Source organism: Triturus cristatus, chromosome 10 (assembly GCF_964204655.1).
Source record: "Triturus cristatus chromosome 10, aTriCri1.1, whole genome shotgun sequence".
Classification (NCBI taxonomy): Eukaryota; Metazoa; Chordata; class Amphibia; order Caudata; family Salamandridae; genus Triturus; species Triturus cristatus.
In genome coordinates, this window is record NC_140593.1 from 1,088,371,923 (window position 1) to 1,088,391,754 (window position 19,832).

The window sequence follows — 19,832 nt, forward strand, 5'->3', positions numbered from 1 at the left end:
TCCCACAAAGACCACAATAAGCATAGAAAACAGACTACTACCTGCAATTATATTGTTACCCAAACAGCTTTGATAATTGACATATTGTTGTATTATAATGACGTCCAGTAGTCCACGGTAGATTATGCAAGATGTTTAAGTAGATGGTATGAAGAGCCCCACCAGGAGCAGCCTTCCTGTTGCTCAGCCGACTCTCCAACTGACTCTCACTCATCCAACATTCCACAGCATCACCATCACCACACCAACATTCCACAACCCCAGTCACACTGTTAGACAGGACATGTGCGCAGACTGGGATGCAGGTGAATCGGGTGTCGCCTGGGGGTTTTGTGCGTGCGCTGTGTCATTCATGTGCGCTTGTCTAAAGGGCCTCCTCTTGCCGAATAAGATCTTCCTCAGCTGCGGCCTACTTCTACACCGTCCCCCACCATGCAGCTATTGGTGGCCCCTCTGCCGCTCGCCAATGCATTGCCACACCGCGCTTGGCCAACAGCACGGCTAGCAGGGCAAATTTGGTCTCTACTTTCTTCCGTTTGTTGCGTTTAAAAATGCCTAGGGCACATGCCTCCCATGTATGGAAGTCTGTGAGACCTGTGACTGTCTGCATGGTGGTGTGCACCGTCATCCAGAGGATTTGTATCACTGGGCATGACCAAAACATATGAGCAAATGTGGCTTCCGGGGTGTGACATCGGGGGCAGTCAAAGTGGGATGTCGGGTAGAAGCGTTTGAGCCGCGCCGGTGTGAGATAGGCTCGGTGTAATATGTTGAACTGGATGTTTTTGAACCTCTGATTGCGGGACACTTTTTTGTGGTGTTCTAGGGCCATCCGCCATTCACGATCATGAAGGGCGCGTCCAAAATTATCCTCCGTAATCGGGTTAGCGGTACCTGTGTGAGTTCCATAATGGATTTGTAGATCCATGTGATGTGGTGTCTGCCTGCCCCCGTGCATAATAGTGTGTGCAGCACCGGGTGAGTATTGGGTTCCCCGTTCCCGAGGTCCCAGGTCCGCTCACAGTCCGCTATCAGCTGCCTATGCAACAGGAATTAGCCGGCTGGAAGCTCGGTTTCTTCGACTAGGTCTGCGAACGGGATCAATTGGCCGTCGGAGAACAGGGCCTCTGTTTCCGTGAGTTGGAATTCGGTCCAGATTCTAAGCTCTCCCGCGGTGTAGAACCCACGCCCCTTAGGGAGGCTAGCCAACGGTAGTAATGGGGAATACAATGGTTCTCCCTTGGACATGTGATGAACTCACATGGTACAGGCTCTGGCTGCCTTGACCAGCAGCGGATGGGCTGGATCGGGTATGGTGCCTGGTAGGAGCATTCGGATCAGCTCCGGGAGCGTCACTTGTCTGTCCTGGGACACCGTTTCCCCAAGGTTGCGATGCGCCGTCCACCGCGATATCCACTGCAGCTGCGCCACCAGAAAATAGGCTTCAAAAGATGGGCGCCCATCCCTCCCTGATCGCGGGGCAGCTGCAGGGCCAAAAGGGCCACTCTGCTGTGGCCCCTCCCCCATATCAGGGAAATTAGTAATGAAATGAGCTCCTGGAAGAAGGCCCGTGGCGGGACAACTGGAATATTGGTGAAGTAATATAGAAACCGGGGTACCATGATCATTTCAGATAAGGCTACCCTCCCAATGGGGGCCAGGGGTAGCGTCCGCCAGAAAGCAACTTGACTTTTAAGTCCCCGGAGGACCCGATAGTGGTGGCCCTCCAGGAGGTCTCGGGGCTCATGATATTGTCTGACGCCCAATTACCGCGGGGCGTCGCCTGTCCATGCCAGCGCGGCGTCTCCGATATGTATCTCCCTATGCGGGGTGTTCAGATGCAGGGGGTAGAGAGAGGATTTCTGCCAATTCACCCGGAGTCCCGCAGCTCACTTGAAGTCTGCGAGTGTGGCCCAGAGAGTGGTGAGGTCTGCTGTGATGTCTCTAACGTAAATAAGGAGATCATCCGCATATAGGGAGAAGCAATGTGTGCGACCTCCCAAAGGGATGCCCCATTGCTCGCCCACCTCCCACAGCCTAGCCGCCAGAGGCTCCATAGCAAGAGGAAATATGACTGGGGACAGGGGGCACCCCTGACGGGTGCCACGCACGATCGGGATGGGATAAGATATGGAGCGGCCTATTCTGATCCTTGTGGTGAGATCCGTGTATAAAAGCCGGGTGTACACCGTAAATTAGGACCCCATGCCCACCCTCCGTAGTACGTCGAAAAGGTATTGCCACGCCAGGGTGTCGAACGATTTCTCCAGATCCAGCACGAGGCACGCCGCCCTCGGGAACTTGCCCCGTACCCCGTCCTGGACCTGGAACAGTCGTCATATATTCTGGGAAGTATTTCTTCCAGGGACGAATCCGCTCTGATCTATGTGCACTGGTCTAGGGAGTATGTCAGTCAATCTGTCTGCTAGGATCCTTCCCAGGATTTTACAATCCGTGGTCAGGAGGGTGATAGGTCGATAGGAAGCTCGGAGCAGAGGATCCCGATCGGGCTTGGGGAATGTTACCAATACCGATTCTCGCATCGATTGAGGGAGGAGTCCCATTTCTAGCACCTCCCGAAAGACTGTGTCAAGCCGCGGGACTAACTGCTGGGAGAACGTGGAATACAGTTCCATCAGGAACCCGTCGTGACCCGGGGCCTTGTTTTTGGCCAGGTGGTGTATGGCAGATTTGATTTCGGCTGGCGTTATCGAACGTCTTACGTTCCTCGTCCGTGAGTTGGATTATGGTACGTGATGTCAACATGTTCCGAATGTGTTCTCCCCTGTCCGGCTTTGGCTCTCTATAGAACATGGCATAGTAGTCATGAAAGGCATCTAAGATATCAGCTTGCGCATGGACTACCTCCCCCGCGGTGTTTCGAATACTAGTGATCGGTTGTGTGTGCGTGTCTTGGCAGATGAGCCAGGCCAATAAGGCGCCTGCGCGGTTACCTTCGCTGTGGACTCTGGTGGCGTACGTGCGGAAATTATTACCGGCGTAGATCAGCGCATGCCTCTTCGTATTTGGTTTTGGCCTCCGCCAATAGTGTGGGGGGGGGAGCTCCCGTTGGTCGACCGCTTTAGAGAGCCTAGCTACTTGTTGTTCTGTGGTCTGCACTGCTCTTTCTAGTGTCTGCTCCACTCCTGTGATTTGTCTGATACATGCTCCTCGTAGGACTACTTTGAACGCGTCCCATTCTAGGGCCCTTGTCGAGGTAGTGCCTATGTTTTCAGCGAAGTAGTGTTGAATGGTTTCTGACTGTTCGTGTTTGAACACTGGGTCCAGAAGGCAGTCCCTGGGGAGGCGCCACGTGGGGATCGGCGGCGCTGGGGGTCGCCACACTAGTGTTAGAGTGTACGCGTCGTGATCCGAAATTACCCTGCCCAAGTAGTCCGAGTGCCTGATGCTGGGAATGAGAGACTGTGTGCACATAAAGCGGTCCAGACGGACTTGTAGGTCGTGTGGTATCGAGTGAAATGAGTATATTTTGGACGTCGGGTGCGTGTGCCTCCATGCGTCCACCAGGGACCAGTGGGCAGCCCAGGCGCGGAATGCGGCTGATTGTGCATGGGTTGGGGAGCGCGCGGCAGGGTGGTAGGATCTGTTCAGTGTGAGGTCCAGGGAGCTGTTGTACTCCCCTCCCAGTATCCACGGGGACTGTGTGTATATCCCGCTAACGCGCTTGTCAGGGTTCCCCAAAACGGTGCCAGATCTACATTTGGGGCGTATACACTGCCTACAAGGAGGGGCAGCCCATCCAACAACCCTTCTAGTAGCACATAGCGGCCCTCAGGATCCACTCGTCTACCGGTTTCGCCAAAGGGCACTGTGGGCCGGATCCAAATGAGCGCTCCTCTCGCGAAAGCGGAGTAGGTCGTGCCGCAGAAGGTGCCCCGCCACTTCTTCTGGAGTATGCGCAGTTCCTCCCCAGTGAGGTGGGTCTCCTGAAGGGATATGATCTGTGCCTGCTGTCGCTTGATGTATGCATATATCGCATAGCTCTTCTGGGCTGTGTGCATCCCCCGCACGTTTAGGGTTAAGAACTGGAAGTCCGTGTGTGCCATAGTAAAGTCGAAATTGGGGCGCAGTTGCGTTCTGTTCCCAAGAGAGGGGAGCCTCCTTTCACTAGCCAGTGAGTGGCATGTGCGTAACTACTTGGGGATGTATGTGCGTGCCCCTGCCCCTATCTGGGGAGTAACCAGAGATCATGGCGAAGCGAGTGGGTAAACTGAGAACTGGTGTCGGGAAACAGTCCCAATACTGGGGACCTATCGCTGGGGGCGATACGTCCAAACTGACGCTCTGGAAGAAGGAGAGTGTCAACAAACAATTAACAACCTTGGGGTGGTGGTTCGTGTATGCGAGGGTGATCCATGGATGGGTTCTGGAAGGATCACTGTGCGTCATGTGGTCCCTGACTGCTGCTGGGCTGTGGTGTACAAGTAGTATGAGAGACCTACCAGTGTATGTGGCGGAGGGGTTCGCCCTCGATCAGCTGTGAGCAGGGCCGCCCCATGTCCATTCGCTACTAGGGTCCCATTACCATGTGTCTCCCTTGCAGACTCGGTGTCATGAACCTGCGTGAATCCTACCCCATAAAATCTGCTGTCTGGTGACCTGCAACAGGGTGACGAAGTCTCCCTTGGACGACGCTCCGTCACTGTCCTCCTCGCCCGCGGAGGAAAACAGGCGCGGCGGTCTGTCCATGTCATCAGAGGGCGGGGAAGCCTGCAATGCCGATACGGCCCGGAGAGCGTCCCGGCGCTCCTACATAATCTGCTCTAGATCAGGGGAGTCAAACGCCGGGCTCCTTGCCAGAATGTCTCTGCCATTGTGTCCCTTATTGGGGTTGCGTTTTCTGGGCCTTGGCGCCCTGTTCCTCTGTCCTCGCTCCTTTCCTGATCCGAGCTGCTGCGGGCAGTGCATGTCCGCCCAGTCTCTCGCCTCCTCCGCACACATAAAAAATAAGGTTGAGTCTTTGTAGACGATTCTGAGTCTTGCGGGAAATAAAAGGGAGTACTGGATATTGTTCGCCAGCAGCCGCCGCTTAACCTCCAGAAAGAGCGATCTCTGCTGCTGTACTGCCCTCGCATAATCCGGGAAAACCATCACTTGTTTGTCCGCGACTCGGAGGGGGCCGGTTCGTCTAGCGGCCCTAAGCACAGCATCTCGGTCCCTAAAATGTAGAAACTTTGCAAGCATCGGTCGCGGGGGTGCTCCGTGTTGGGGTCTGCGCGCCAGGATTCTGTGAGCGCGTTCAATGGAGAAGAAGGCTGACCTGTCTGCAGCTGGGGTAAAGGACTTCAGCCATGCCTCCATGTGACCCACCGGGTTTTGTCCCTCAATCCCCTCCGGTAATCGGAGCACCCGTATATTACAGCGCCTGGACCGGCCCTCCAGGTCCACCACGCGCTCCTCCATTATAGACAGGTGGTTTAGGACATCCCGAATCGTCTTCTGCTGGTCTTTCATTGCAGGCTGCAAGTCCGCCATGATCTTACCCCCTTCGTTGACCCTATCAGCCAGCTTCCGGTGGTCATCTTTGATGAGGGAGATGTCGGTCGTCAAAGTGCCAAGCCTCTCCTCCATTGACACTCGAGAAAGTTCAATGGCTGCTAACACTCGGTCCAGCTTGTCCGATATGGACATGTCGGAAGGGGTCGCTGCCAGTGTGGCCCCCGTCTTGAATTGTGGCATGTTTCCGGGCGCAGTCTCTGGTACCGCGGTGGTCTGTGTGGTTCTAGGTTTCCCCATCAAGGCACCCGTGCAGTCCCGTCGCGCTCGGGTCCGCGCAATGCGGGGTCGGAGATTATCGTGTGTCACGTGGGGCCGCTGTTCCTCCTGGGGTAAGTTCTGTCTGAAGGCGACCCCCCACTCCGTTGCGTGCTGCGGCAGGCATCGCGTAGTTTACACTGTGGGGACCACTGTTGCTGGCACTGGTACCCACCTTCTCTCTCCACCGTCCTTGGCAATGAGCACTTTCAACAGCCTGGAGCAGTTGTAGTCCCCTCCCAGTATCAGTTCAAGCCCCAAATGCCTTGCGTTGATATTGATGAGTAGGTAGTTGACGGCCCAGTGGAGGGGCAGGCTATCAGTCCGGGTGTCAAGCGGGCTGCCACTTTGCCATCTTAGGGCCAGGCAATAGGTACTGATGGCCAGTGGCGGTGGTGAAGGGGGCGCCCCACACCCCCTCGGCATCAGGTGGCCCGGGGGGGGGGAAGGGAGGGGTGTTTTAAACCCCGCCACTCACCGCATGTAGGGTGCTGCCGATCCGTCCAGTGTTGGCCGGTGCCCCGTTCTCTCCCTGTGGACACTCACCGGTCACCACTGCCGGGCGCCACGTTAGAGGCAGGTGACCTCGGCTGAAATGGCAGCCCGGCGTCCTACTGCACGGGGGGGGGAGAGGGGAGTCAGCCTGCAATCGCTTGCCTCCTGTGATAGAGCACCCCTCCGCTCGCCGATCTTACGTGTCCCAATGTGTCCGATCGCTGTTATGCACCGCTGTGGTTGTGGTCGGGACTCTTCAGGGCCGCCCGCTCTCCGCAGTGACAGCCCGCAGCGGTGGGTGGGCTGACGATTGCTGCCAGGTGCACGGGCCGCCTACGATCTTTGTGGCCTGGCCCTGCCGACCTTGCACGCTGTTATCCGGGTCTGGAGCCCTCTAGGATACCAGGATGACGGGCGAGATCCCGGGTGGCCGCCATCTTGTCATCCAATGACGGGCTCTCGGAAGGCTGCAATTTGCAATTTGCTCGAAATCCACAGTGTAACAGTCGGGGGGAACGGTGCTAGATGCCCCGTGAGCTCCGGTCACTAAACGTCCATTTTGCGGCTGGGATCGATGCTGTGAAACAGACACAATCCCCGTCTGCCGTGGAGCCTCAGCAAAACACGTCCACCATTGCAGCCGGCTTGGCCACGCCCTCAGCAACATGTCATTACATATTAATAGCAAAAGACCATGCATGTTACCACCACAAATAAAGAAAGTAAAGATATAAATAATAAAAATTCACTCATCTTCTACCCTTCTAACCATAAAACAGCATACACTCTACCACACCACAAATCCTCTACCAAACCCCTAATGCCACAACATGCCAGCTGGCCAGGCTGACATCAAAGACAGCACGCATGGAATCAACCACCGGAGACGCATGGAATCAACCACCGGAGGCGCAGTAGAGAACCGCCCCTAGCGAATGAAGAAAACATCGGGAAAGGTGAAACACTTTGGCATACAGACTACCCTTCACCCTATCCCAAAGTAAGGGTGGAATAACACTCTAATCACATGCAATATGGCTTAAACTTTGTCCCCCACCCTTACCCCGTAGGTAGGGTGGAACAACAAACTTCTACCACGAATCATTTTGCTTAAGTCCTGCCCTTCACCATTACCACGTAGGTAAGGTGGAACAACAAACTTCAACCACAAGTCATTTGGCTTAAACCTGGCCCTTCACCCTTACCCCATAGAAAAAGGTGGAACAAAAACTCCACACTTCAAACACCAGTCATTTGGCTTACACACTGCCCTTCACCCTACCGGATCAACTCTAGATCTCATACCTCTGACGCACTCAACTTAATCTCCGTTAAGTCAGTGTTCACAGACACCTATACACTATAAATCTAACCATAATAAGAAAGAAAACGTATCCACTGCCACACCACCAGCCCTAACACAGAGCACAGTCACACACCCACTCGACAAAACCCTAAACAAGAAGGTAAGGCACAAAACCCAATGTCAATTCAAACACCTTTGAACACAAAAGACACTCTTACCCCATACACCATACCTATACACATAATCTAAAGCACAACGTCCATGAGATTCTCATTTTTCCCCTCCACTCATAACCCAATCAATTTGAAGTATGGAAGTTGCATTAACTTTGGCTAGCATAGTTATAATCTGAGGCTTTGGCCGGTTTCCCAGGAAGCACTCCGACACTAACTCTGAAGTAGAGTGGTTAATCTCCAAAAGAGTGCAGAAGTTTACCCCAAAAGCAAGGATGTTGCTGCACCCACACTCCACCTAATCAAGTTAATGCTTCAGTTAACATTAAGCATTCAAAGGTAAAGTGACCCCTCGAAATGGCACATCTCCCTTTCTAACCAGAAAAAAATAAATGAAAAATTCAGAGGTCAAAGTAGCTTGCACCATAAACAGTTTCTCGCCAAGTTCTGCTCTTCTGCTGGTTATTGGTACAGACCTCTGATTCTTGTCCAACCTTTTGAATAGAGCTCTCACCCAAAAACAGATCGCTGAAATTCTTCCTTCACCACGAATGTGTTGCTCATTAAGTATATTGTTTAAATATTTTCCTAATATATGTTGAAACCTTGTTATTGCCCTATAACGTAGAGCAAACGATGAGGCTGGAAAGACAATACGGGAACAACAACCAGCTGGCAAGATGGTTTCACGCCCACGTAAAGCACGCCGGGTGGCTCCAGGGACATTATTATTATTATTATTATTTATAAGGCGCACAAATCATCCCCAAGGGGATCTCTCGGCGCCTGGGCGGCAGGCTACTACAGTGACATGTCTCAGTTGAATAGCCAGGTTTTTAAAAGTTTCTTAAAACTGGTTAGCAAGGGGCAGGAGCGCTGTTATGGAGGTAATGCATTCCAATGTTTCGGAGCCATATAGGAAAAGGCACGGCCCCCTGTCGTTGCTTTTTTGATTTTGGGCACTAGGAGAAGCTTTTGGCTGCTAGACCTTAAGAGTCGCGATAGAGTGTACCATTCCAGCTTTTCCAAGAGGTATTTTGGTCCCTGTCCATGGAGTGCCTTAAATACTAGGCACAGAAGTTTGAAGAGTGCCCTTTTTCTGATGGGCAGCCAATGTAGCTCTTTTAGTAGTTGCATGGATGCCGTCCGTGGAGGTTTGTTTAAGGCTAAACGGGCGGCCATGTTTTGCACTACTTGCAGCCTGGAAAGTAGGTCTTCCCTAGCCCCCACCAGGAGAGCATTCCCATTGATGCAGCAATGTACCTTCCGCCACCCACACTCCAAAAAACATCACTGAAGCAGCCTCACACGACCCTAGTTGAAAGGTAAGGAATGCACGAGCTGTGGGAGGCCAAGAACTAGCAGTGGATAGAAATGCTGCCTTGACCAAGCGCCGTAACAGCCAACGACCTCCTTCTCACGTTGCTGGGTCGGACTAGCATAGGTCTGGCCGAATATATGATACGAGTGTAAGGAGCCACAACATCAATCCAAAACAAAGAACCCTTGGGTCTACATAAAATACAGGGCTGAAACCCTTGTACGAAAAGCCAACCGGTACAAACCAGTGCATGCCCTGGTTGATAGGCTGTTCGATGGAACAGGACACTGGTGGGGCTCAAGGGCATACAGTCCTCTGTACTACTAGGGTGCTTGAGTAACGTTTGAAGTTCTTCTTTCTGTAGTTTCATTAGGTTTGTTTCCACAGTTTTTTCTTACTTTCACAGTTTAGTTTCATCAGGTTTATTTCCATAGTTTCTTCATACTTTCAGTTCGCTCACGTAGGTTTCTTTTTAAAATCGTCCCCAAAATATGATGTATTGTAATGATGTCCAGTAGTCCAGGGTAGATTATGTAAAATGTTTATTTAAGTAGATATTATGAAAAGCCCCACAAGGAGCAGCCTTCCTGCTGCTCAGCCCCTTCTCCAACTGACTCTCCACTCATCCAACATTCCACAGCATCAGCACACACAACCCAACCACAACCCCAGTCACACTGGCTGAGCAGCAGGTATAACACATCCAGATAACGCACCCCAATGTACCGCTCATGATGTCACTTGTGGTTGCAGATAACATCACAAATAACACTAAAGAAACCACTGTTAATAAATATCACATTCCCATTGCAATCATTGTCATAGTACCTTAAAATAGTCGTTATTTTGTACTACTGTCAGAAACTATAGGCAAGTATAAAGTAAAGTTAAATAAAGGCTGTTAAGTTCTACCCACTTCTATTACATACCCTCAAACATGTAATGGCAGCTGTAAACCTGCAGTACCACCGACAACCCCCAACAAAAGATACAGACAGAAAAACGCTAGATTTACACTGTCAGCAAATGAATGGGGAAAAAAGCAATCTTTTCCGGATTCAAGGATGTCATCATGACGACATTTTGGATGTGATAACTGATTTCACCAGTAAAGTCATCAGTCAGCTGATACGTAATGTCATCACGTTTGAGGGTGCCATTCTCCCACCCCCTAACAATAATGTGCACGAACAATTCCTAGATTAAGCCAACGTTTACGTATACGTTTTTTGAAACATTTAGTGCAATCAAACATGGCCCTGTATAGTAGGAATCAAAACAAATTACATTCTCTTTGGAACAATAATCTCAATCATAACCACTGGGTTGCCCTTGTCTGCGTGTGTGCGTCTCTAAAAGTGCGCTGCCTCTACAAGCGTGCGCCGCCTCTACAAGTGTGCCTGTCTCCCTCGTTCTTTCGACTTGAGGCAGTTGCACCTCAAGTAACTTTGGAAGTTGAAAAACAGGGCAATCTTACCCTGTCGGGAATAGTTCTAGCAGTAGTGGGATGTTGCACCTGTGTGATTGTTGCCAAGACAAAAAGTACTTCAACTGCAACAATTCAGCAAGTACGAGCAGTAATTCTATACTGGGTTCTCCAACCTTTTCTGCAATAAGAGCGACTCAAGTGGAATCAAAGTCCTCCTGAGCTACTAATATTATTGTCCACATCAGACAAGAGGGCAGTGCCCCTCTAGTAAGATTAGCAACATTGTCAGCAGTGATTACCTCCGAGCATCAAGCAGGATTGCCAGAAATCATGTCAAAAAATGCCTAATCATATGGAAATGCCATTACATGGGTAATACAAAACACAAACCGCTGCAATGCCCCTGGCACCAAAGAAATGATATTAGTAACAAGTCTCCCCAAAGACACCTTATGTATTACTCAAACATTAGGTATACATTTATTTGGAAAAGTCAACCATTTTTCTCCAAACGGCAGCTTATAGGTTCTGAAAATGCACACACTTCCTTCTCGAATGCAAGTTTTGAGTTTAGTTATTCATACACAGGAGAGCTCCCAGTGGCTCACGAGCTACGCATTGGAGAAGCCTGCTCTATACTAAAAAAAACTATTTTAATTCCTATTTGTAAAGCACGAACATATCACCCTGGTAGGAGATTCAAGTCACTGGGGACCATATAATAAGAAACTAATAGTATCAGATTCCATTTATTACATGGGATGAAGGGGGGAGAGAAAGTGTATCTGCAGACGCCTGGAAGATGTATGGTGGAATGAACACTGTACACATACCTGGATTACTGTACTGTGGCAGATGTTACACATGCCCACTACGTCTTGATAGGCAGTGCGGATGTAGTGGTCCATCTCCATTATGCAGCGAGTACTTAAGGTGTAGTCGCCTTCCTTCTAAATGAGAAACAGAACACATGTGTTATTGAGTGTTATATCTTTTTTCCGTTATTACTCCTGGAAACAAGAACTTCACTGAAAATAAGTTGTACACAATACAGCTGCACTCGCTTTTCACTTGGTTTTACAGAACGCATTTCATTCCAGCACTGTGAGTACAACAGGTCCTGTTAAACAGACACTTTTTGCAAAAAGAACATACCCAACAGGTGAAGAACATTTAATTCTGCCCTTGATGGTCAGAAGGAAAATGTTTTTTTACCTGTAGCATAATGGTGTAGAGGTTACCACACTGACTCGTCCATTGCCTCGAGCGAAAAAAATGCCCCGTGTCATTGTTCCTTCATTAAACCACACACCTATGGTGGCAAGTTAGTTGGCACTTTATACATTCGACGAATAAAATGAAAACAAGGCAAATTCATGATATAAAATCAACTGCCAAATAATATACAAGAACACTTTTTTTCCGGGGAAAATGTTTCTAGAACAGTCGTTGAATTTTGGAGGCCATTCTGGGCTACATAAAATATTTCATACTGGACAGCAGGACTACAGGGCGAAGGGCAGAGGGTAAAACCAGTCAGTAAGGAGGCTATAGAGACATTTTAAGTCCCTGCGGGTGTCAGTAAGGAAGTCAAAAATCTGCTTTTAGTGCTAAATAGCTAGAAAGAAATGGTAGAACTGAGCAGCCTCCTGGGTCTCATGCGACTTGTCCTCCTGTGCTGTGCGCCATTTCAGTCAGTATATGCAGCTGACAGGAACCCATATCCTCCTCTTCTGCCTCGAGCCCCAGTTTGTGGAAGGACACACACGGTAGACTCAAAAACAAAAGGGAAGGTACTGCACCATGGCACTCACTTCAATGAGCCACTTGTCTTGCACGAAGCTCTGGAGGACTTGCTCAGCTTCCTTTTTCTTCATTTTCTTAGTCTGCAGTTGGTCAGTTAAATTCAAAACGTTCGTAGAAGAAACCAAGCCGTTGTCGGACATGATTATTAGGTCCATCTGAAAATACACAACATGAAAACATAAGGTTTGTTGAAATATGAAAAGATGCTGGTATGGTGGGTATTACAGGCAAGTAGCATGGTCTACACCAAGCCAGGTTGGGTGCAGTCACACATAATTAGGGCACCCGGTTTTATGGTATTTTTTATTTATTTTTTTAACATTTTCGTCTGTATTTATCCATATTTGTTTTTTGCCCATCTTATTGGCAGTTATCCATTTTATTTTGTCGTTTGCAAATATATGGAGTCAAAGTGGTATATTCCCACATTCATTTAACTGATAAAGATGCACTCATACTTTGCTGCATGTCGCATTTAAGCAAGTTAAGCAGCCAAATCTAGAAATACTCTACACCTACAGGTAAATATGAGCATTATAATGCAAATATATGTTACCATACACCTGCATTTGGGGAAATCTCAACCTATTTAGGTCTCGCCTACGCAGCCCACATGCGCTAAATAGGAAAGACCTTTTGAAATCGATTCAGTTTTGCAGTCAAAACGTGCACGCATTGCATTGCTTTGAATGGCAACGCATGCACGTTTGGCGAGTTCCTTGCGGGAGCGAGCTTTGGCAACATCTGTTCCTAATTAACTTCCAAACAGATGGTGCCCATGGCTCGCTCCCGCAAGGGAAACGCTGTGTGTGCTCTCGGCCGCACTCCCCCCCCCACCCCTCCCACTTCTTTAGGACTTGTGCCCTGGGTGCACATCTTCGCCACGGACCTGGCAATGAATAATTTCACCACTACACACTGTAGGATAATTGTGACCTCTCTGCGCCGTCAGTCGGAAGTCGTTAAGTGTGTACATTTCCAGGTACTCCACTGTCTTGTTACGTGAACGTTCTTGGATATTCTATAAGTCAGCTGAGCAGCTTTTCAGCAAGGGGATGACTGCTTGCTTTCACCTAGTTGGTAATATTATAGTGAACACCGGGTCTCTGGATGTAACACAGTTTCGAATGAGAAAGCATGGTTTACGAGCCCTCAGTCCCAAGAGGTGGATTGCATATTATAGGCCCGGTATTTTCACAAATAAATTTACAATTCCACAAAATAGACAACATTTTTTTTTTGTAACTTTTTTCGTCTGTTCCCATTCTAATGTTCTTTTTAATCGTGTCAGCTTTGATCGTAAATATCGTTTTATTCACAAACGCACCAAAGTGAAATCTAATTAGCTTCCACTAGGTGGCAGACTCGTGTTAGCGACACGCGTTTGAATGATTTATTTTTTACTTTCTCGTTCAGAATTGGAAATGGCATTCACTAACACGGACAGCGCTTAGTAACACTATGGTACCCGCACTCCGCATATGAATCGCTCATAACATCGGAGACTAACTATGCAACAAAACCGATAACTATCTCTGCCAATGAGCCACTAACGTCTCCACTATGAATTATTTTCATTCAGCAGTCGCATGCATTATCTCTTCAAGCTGAATCCACCAGAACCCTCGAGTATGCAAAAGGTGCTCGCTTAGGGTCACGATTATGTCAACAATCAGTATTCGTGCATCTTTCGGCCTTACATAATCTGTTAAAGTACTGGTAGCGCACATACTGCTAGGATACACCCCATGAGCAAGAGTGCAAAACAAATCTCCTGCTTGGGTGAGTTTTTCGGCCCACATTTAAATCAGGATCTTATCTAATTAGCACATGCATCAATGTTATTTTCACTGAGCCTCCAATGTTCTGACCTTCTAGCCAACAGATAGCTGCACGTGTGTCAATGCAGTCTTGATGGTGTTGTCTGTCTGTCTGCTACTGTATGACACACTGCAGATCGATCAATCGGGAACCCACCTTGTCCAGTGACATTGTCCCTAATACAAGCAGGAACAGGCACTGGCAGAGTCAATAGGTCTGGCATTGATCGCCAGCCTTGTTTGCAGTTATTGTTTTTTATTTGATGCATAATGTAAAGCTTTATTTTTCAAGAAGGTGCAAGGCCCTTATCAATAAAAAAACAAGCATTTGCAAGGCAATAGGTCTTGCATTTATGCGAGTTTAAGCTATTGGCATTGTAATGTCAATGCCTTTTATTTACAAGTTAGTCATTTACAACGCCAATAGCTAAAACTCCCGTAAATGCTAGACCTATTGCATTGCAAATGCTTGTTTTAACTTACCATCCTGCCCATCTGCTCAGTAGCTGTCCTCGAAATCACGAAAAACAGCATGGAGAGTCACCCGCAAGAAGAACCATTTTCTGTATTTTTCCGCTTTTAAAAATAAATACAGATAGGAGGCACTTTGTTTTCGGTGTGTAATTATCTGTAAAAACGGAAAACCGGGAGACTTACAAATAATATTTGGTTTCTCAGTAAATCAACAGACAGGAATACACTCCAGCATGAATATTAAGACTTCGGTATGTTCAAAAAGTGGGAGATCGTTGGTTAACAATATTTGAGCCACTTTCATTTGGGAACTATCCAAGTACTTCACATTGCACTTCTAATGTACATTAAACCTAAATTGTATTATTTATACCCTGTATGGCCAAGAATGGACTTCTGGCAAATGAAATGTCCTAATAAACAAAGACTGCACCTACTCCTTAAGGTTGATAGATTTGTGTATGTAATTATGTGTGTGTTGCTTTACATTTTTAGGACTCGCTGAGCCAGCGCATGCGCTGCGAGAAATTTAGTGTGTGGGTTTTCAAAGTGCTGCCACAGGCTTTTGGTGGCCTAGCGCTTGCGTTCACGCGAGCATGCACGCGAGCATGCACGCGCGCAGCCGCTATCCGTCTTTGATCACGATCACTTTCGCGGGACGCGCGGCCGTGTCACTTTCACGGCCGCGCGGCCAATGCTTGTCTTTTAAAGTTATTACCAACAACAGGGGCAGCCCAACACACCTGAACCAGGGGCAAGAATATGTATTCCTAACAAAGGTTCAAGAAGCAATTTGCTTAAAAATACAAGGTTTTAACACACAAATATGTAGTTCATAAGCAAAACAAATAATCAGCACTTTAGTGAAAAGAAGAGAAAGAAATAAGAATGCCCATATGCAAAAGAACAATCAATGTAAAGTTATTATACATTTATTACAAAATCTAAAACAGTTAAGACAATAACGCTCAAAACAATGTGCTGGTATACAAACAATACAGATCGCAAACCAGACAGGTGGCAAACGAAAAAATACACGTTACAATGAGTGTATAACATATATAAAATGAATGTGCCCTTCATAAATTTTGGCCACACAGGGGTCAACGGCGTTTCGACCACTGTAGAATTACACTGTCATCCTCAGGACTAAAAGTTCCATTGAGAGTCACAAAAATTCAGTATCTATTAAAAGAGGACTTCAACCTTAATTACTTCAGTTAGTCCAAGAAAAGTTTCACAGTATCAATAAAATGGACGAGTATAACTTCACTCGTCCATTGACTGACTGAATAGGGGTGAAACCCCGAAACCGGTCCTAGGATGCTTGTTTCCAGTCCAGGGAGGACCTGGCTTGGCAGTTCCGGCTGGACTGTTCGCATGAGGCACAGGGTCAAGACTGATTTGCATATGGCTAGGTTCAAACTGGAACGGCATGGTGAGCAAAAAAACGATGGATTTAGGCCCAGATCTCTGTACTGGGGTGAATGTATGACATTGTTCTGCATTCTGTCCATCAACTGTTGTATTAGCTTTGATATCATGCCACAAACCTTCCCCGTTGATTTGACAAACGACGCTATAGAATGACAATTACAAAGAAAATACCTGTAATTGTGTTCTGATATTGACATTAATGGGACAAATACTAACATTTTTTTTGTTTTTTTTAAACTAAGGGGCATATTAGCAACTCTTTGCGATAAATAGCGCAAAGCACGCTTAGCGCACATTTTTTTAATTGCTGGATTTTATCGCCGTGATAGCGCGTTATTAGCAACACGTATCTCCAATGCGATAATTAATCCAGCGATAGCAGCGAAATGCCTGTTCATCGCATGGAATCCAGCACAAATAGGCCAGCGATAGAGGAATGCTTGCTGATATGCCCTGGGGGATTCAGCCCCGCAATCCACCTCCCATTGTGTAGATAGGTATGAAGTGTTCTGAGCAGGTGTAAAAATTCCAGCGATTAATGCGGTTAGCACGACTTTTTCCATCGCTAACCGGGTCCGGGGCCTCATTGCTAATAGGGGCTATGTCTGTTAGCGGCCGTTTTTATAGTCTTTTGGTTGGGAACGCCTACTTTGCATGTCATTAGCGATAAATATCGCTGACATGCAAAGCGGCACCCAAAACGGTCGCTTTCGCCATGAAGCGGTCGCCAACAGCTGTTAGCGACAGCTTGCTGACAGGGCGATAAAAATATCGCCGCTTTAGCGGCAAAAAGTGCCGCTAAAGCCGCGATACTGCCCTTGCTAATATGCCCCTAAATCTTCGTAGTTTATCAACGCTTTTTACACACATCAGAGTTTATATAACCACCACTTCCAGATATCATAGCGGCATCCAGTTTATTCTCCTTTTTCTAAAACACCTGCAGAAAGACTGCTTCTTAGTCACCTGCACGAGCACTCATGACTTGTTCCACCATCCGCCCCCATTACAACTACACTGCATATCGTGTCACAGCTATAACATGTACAGGGACAAAGTAGACCTATAACACCAACATGGTTTCTTTCTTTCCAAATAACCCCCCGCCCCCCTTTAATCTGTGTCTCACGAATGTCTTTTCGGCAGTGCTAATGATTTTTTTGTCTCCTATTTCCTTGTCACACACACCAGCGCCCCCTTTTGATCCCTAAATGATTCCCTTTGGCCACCATTATTTCGCCCATGACCATCTGGGGGCATAAACCACACACTGCTCTCCATTGCAGTGCAATCGGTCCACTTGGTGCGTGTGGCAGTGGATAACCAGATTATGCACTTATGCAGCAGGGGTTTGCTAAGCTTATGTTGCAAGAAAAGGCAAGTTATGTTGCATTATGTGGCCCATTAAGTGACAGTACTATTTGCTGTGTTTTTTTTATTTCAGCACACTAATACAACAAGCATTTGCAATTCAATAGGTCTCGCATTAGGAAAGTTTGAGCTTTTTGTATTGTAAATTGACAAATTTTGTATTTATGTGTTGGTATTGAAAATATTGAAATTACTAGCTTTCTCATGTACAATGTCAATAGTTTTAACTGTTGCAAATGTGACACCTATAGCATTTGAAATGCAATATGTGTTGTATTTACGTGACTTAGATGTATTGATATTACAAATAACAATGGCTTTTAATTTTTGCAAATAATACTTAAATAAAAGTTAATGTAAATTATAATGGCAATCGTTTAAACTTTTGTCAATAACTCTTGTGAAGATTATGTTTAGTGTATTTAATTGCGCCTAAAATTCAAGAACAGAAGTTAAATATTATCATTTTTTTTGTGGCATTTGTAATAAAGCCTAAATATTGAGAGAACATATTAGAGCCAGTTGTTGTTGAATGGTTTGCACAGATTGATACTGTGGTGGCGGTGAGTGATGTTGTGGTGGTGTCGAGTGAGAAATTAAGCCCCTGGAAAGGGGGGGGGGGGGTGGAGGTTAAGAGTGGGAGAGAAGAGAAGCGGCAGCTAGGGGATAGAGCAGGATAGACGAAAGAAGGGGGGGAAGGAAAGCGTGGGAGAAGGAAGGCAGGTGAAGAGGAGGACATGCGTGCGACAGGAGGCAATAGACAGCTGCAAAGAAAAAGCATTTGCAGTGCAATAGGTCTCGCCTTTGGGGCCTTATAAGTATTTAGCCATGCAGCATATTTTCTGCAGTTGGGGGCCAGTAGCGGTTCCACAGGGATGCAGGGAAGCGAAACAATGTGTCTCCAATCCAGGATCAGCTGTGTGCAAAATGCCAAATACTGAAGAATTGGTTACATTAATAAGGTAATAATGCCCTAGAATTAAAGGGAGGGGTTGTTAAAGCCATATCTGAATTTAGCAACCAATGGCCCATGCCACTTGCTTCATGCGAGTGCATTAAATACAGATAAATACCTTTCAGTTAGAAATTTCTCTTTTTCATTTTTCACTAGTTTTGAATGTGTATGCATGTATGAATGCATAGGTATATATAAAGCGCAAAGCTAGCTGCAGTGCAATGGAGTTTTGAGTAACGGTGGGAGTCCAGAGTTAAGATTTAGGATTGTTTTCAGTCACGCAGAATGTTCGAGGGTAGCAAAACCTATATTTACTGAAGAGGTAGATTTGATCATTTGCGTGCTGTAGCAGTATTGGAACAGTTCTGATGTTGATGGGGATGTTGGTCCAAAACTTGGGAGCCTAGATGCAGCAAGTTACTCTTCTGGTTTTCCGTCTTCTTTTTGCAGTCCAATCTTTGATACCCCGGTTCTTATTTGTATTTTTCTGACCACTATACAAAAAGCGATAGCACATCATTTTCTGCTCTCTGCTTAAACCCAAGAAGACCTCCAGGTCCACTGATAGTGCATAAGCACCGCAGAGTCTACGGACCGTGGCTATGGAATGCAAGACTTGCTTTTTATGAATTTTCCTTTTTATCGAAAAGTTAGAGTCAAAGGCTCCTTTACATAGTTTATTTAGTTTATCACACAACTTGTACAGATTTATTCTGAAGTTATCACTTGATGTTGTTTCTTAATTCGGCTCCTGCTCCTTACTCAAGCCATGCAGCGACTCTTTCCGCGCTTCCACTCCACTTCGTATCAGACAATTACTCGGAACAATTATGATGAGGTGAAGTAATTCTCTTCTTGTTTCTCTGCCGCTGTTAGCCTCCTTCAAGAGCAGGCCACGAGTACTGCATCTTGTAGCAGCACCAATGCACTGCCAGGCGACCATTTTTACGGGGCACTCTGAGTGGGAGGTTAACAAATGACCATAACTATTCGTATTGCATCACTCACCCAATTCTGCGTCAACTTGCTATTCTCTTGTAGGTGTAAAAATCAGCAGTCGTTTTAACACCTCACCTTGAAACTTTACATTTAGCAGAAACTGTTATTGACTTGCCCTGCATTGTTTTCCGGGTACAAGGGTCAGATGCCATTTATTCTACAAATTTCCCTACTAAGAGTCAAAGCCATTTTTCACACACTCCCTATTTCAGAATAATCAGCAGCATCTAGTAAAGGCAAATTTTCATACTTTGTCACCTCCTAGTCTAGTCATACCTCGTTCCAACTCTCTTGGAAACACCATTATTTAACTATTTTAAACAGGTCACGTAGGCTTCTCTAAGCAATTAATTCACAGCAAGAGGCGATCTTCTTAGATTAGCACAAAAGTGAGCAAATGCTCTGAAACACAGCCAAGTTGCTGGTTTGTGAATTTCCATTTAGATGCACCTGTAATAAATAGACATAGTT

At 47.0% G+C, this 19,832-nt stretch overlaps 1 protein-coding gene across 3 annotated transcripts in view; it reads right to left on the reverse strand.

Moving 5' to 3' along the window:
* The window catches only part of NSMCE1 (NSE1 component of SMC5/6 complex), a 170,487-nt gene that overhangs the window by 64,013 nt on the left and 86,642 nt on the right, over positions 1-19,832 (reverse strand). For all 3 annotated transcript variants that reach the window (XM_085629264.1, XM_085629266.1, XM_085629265.1), the window contains exons 5-6: positions 12,314-12,460; positions 11,333-11,449 (exon numbers count right to left, since the gene is read on the reverse strand). In XM_085629264.1, the coding sequence (XP_085485390.1) occupies positions 11,333-11,449; positions 12,314-12,460 (264 nt within the window). The remainder of the gene's footprint in view (positions 1-11,332; positions 11,450-12,313; positions 12,461-19,832) is intronic.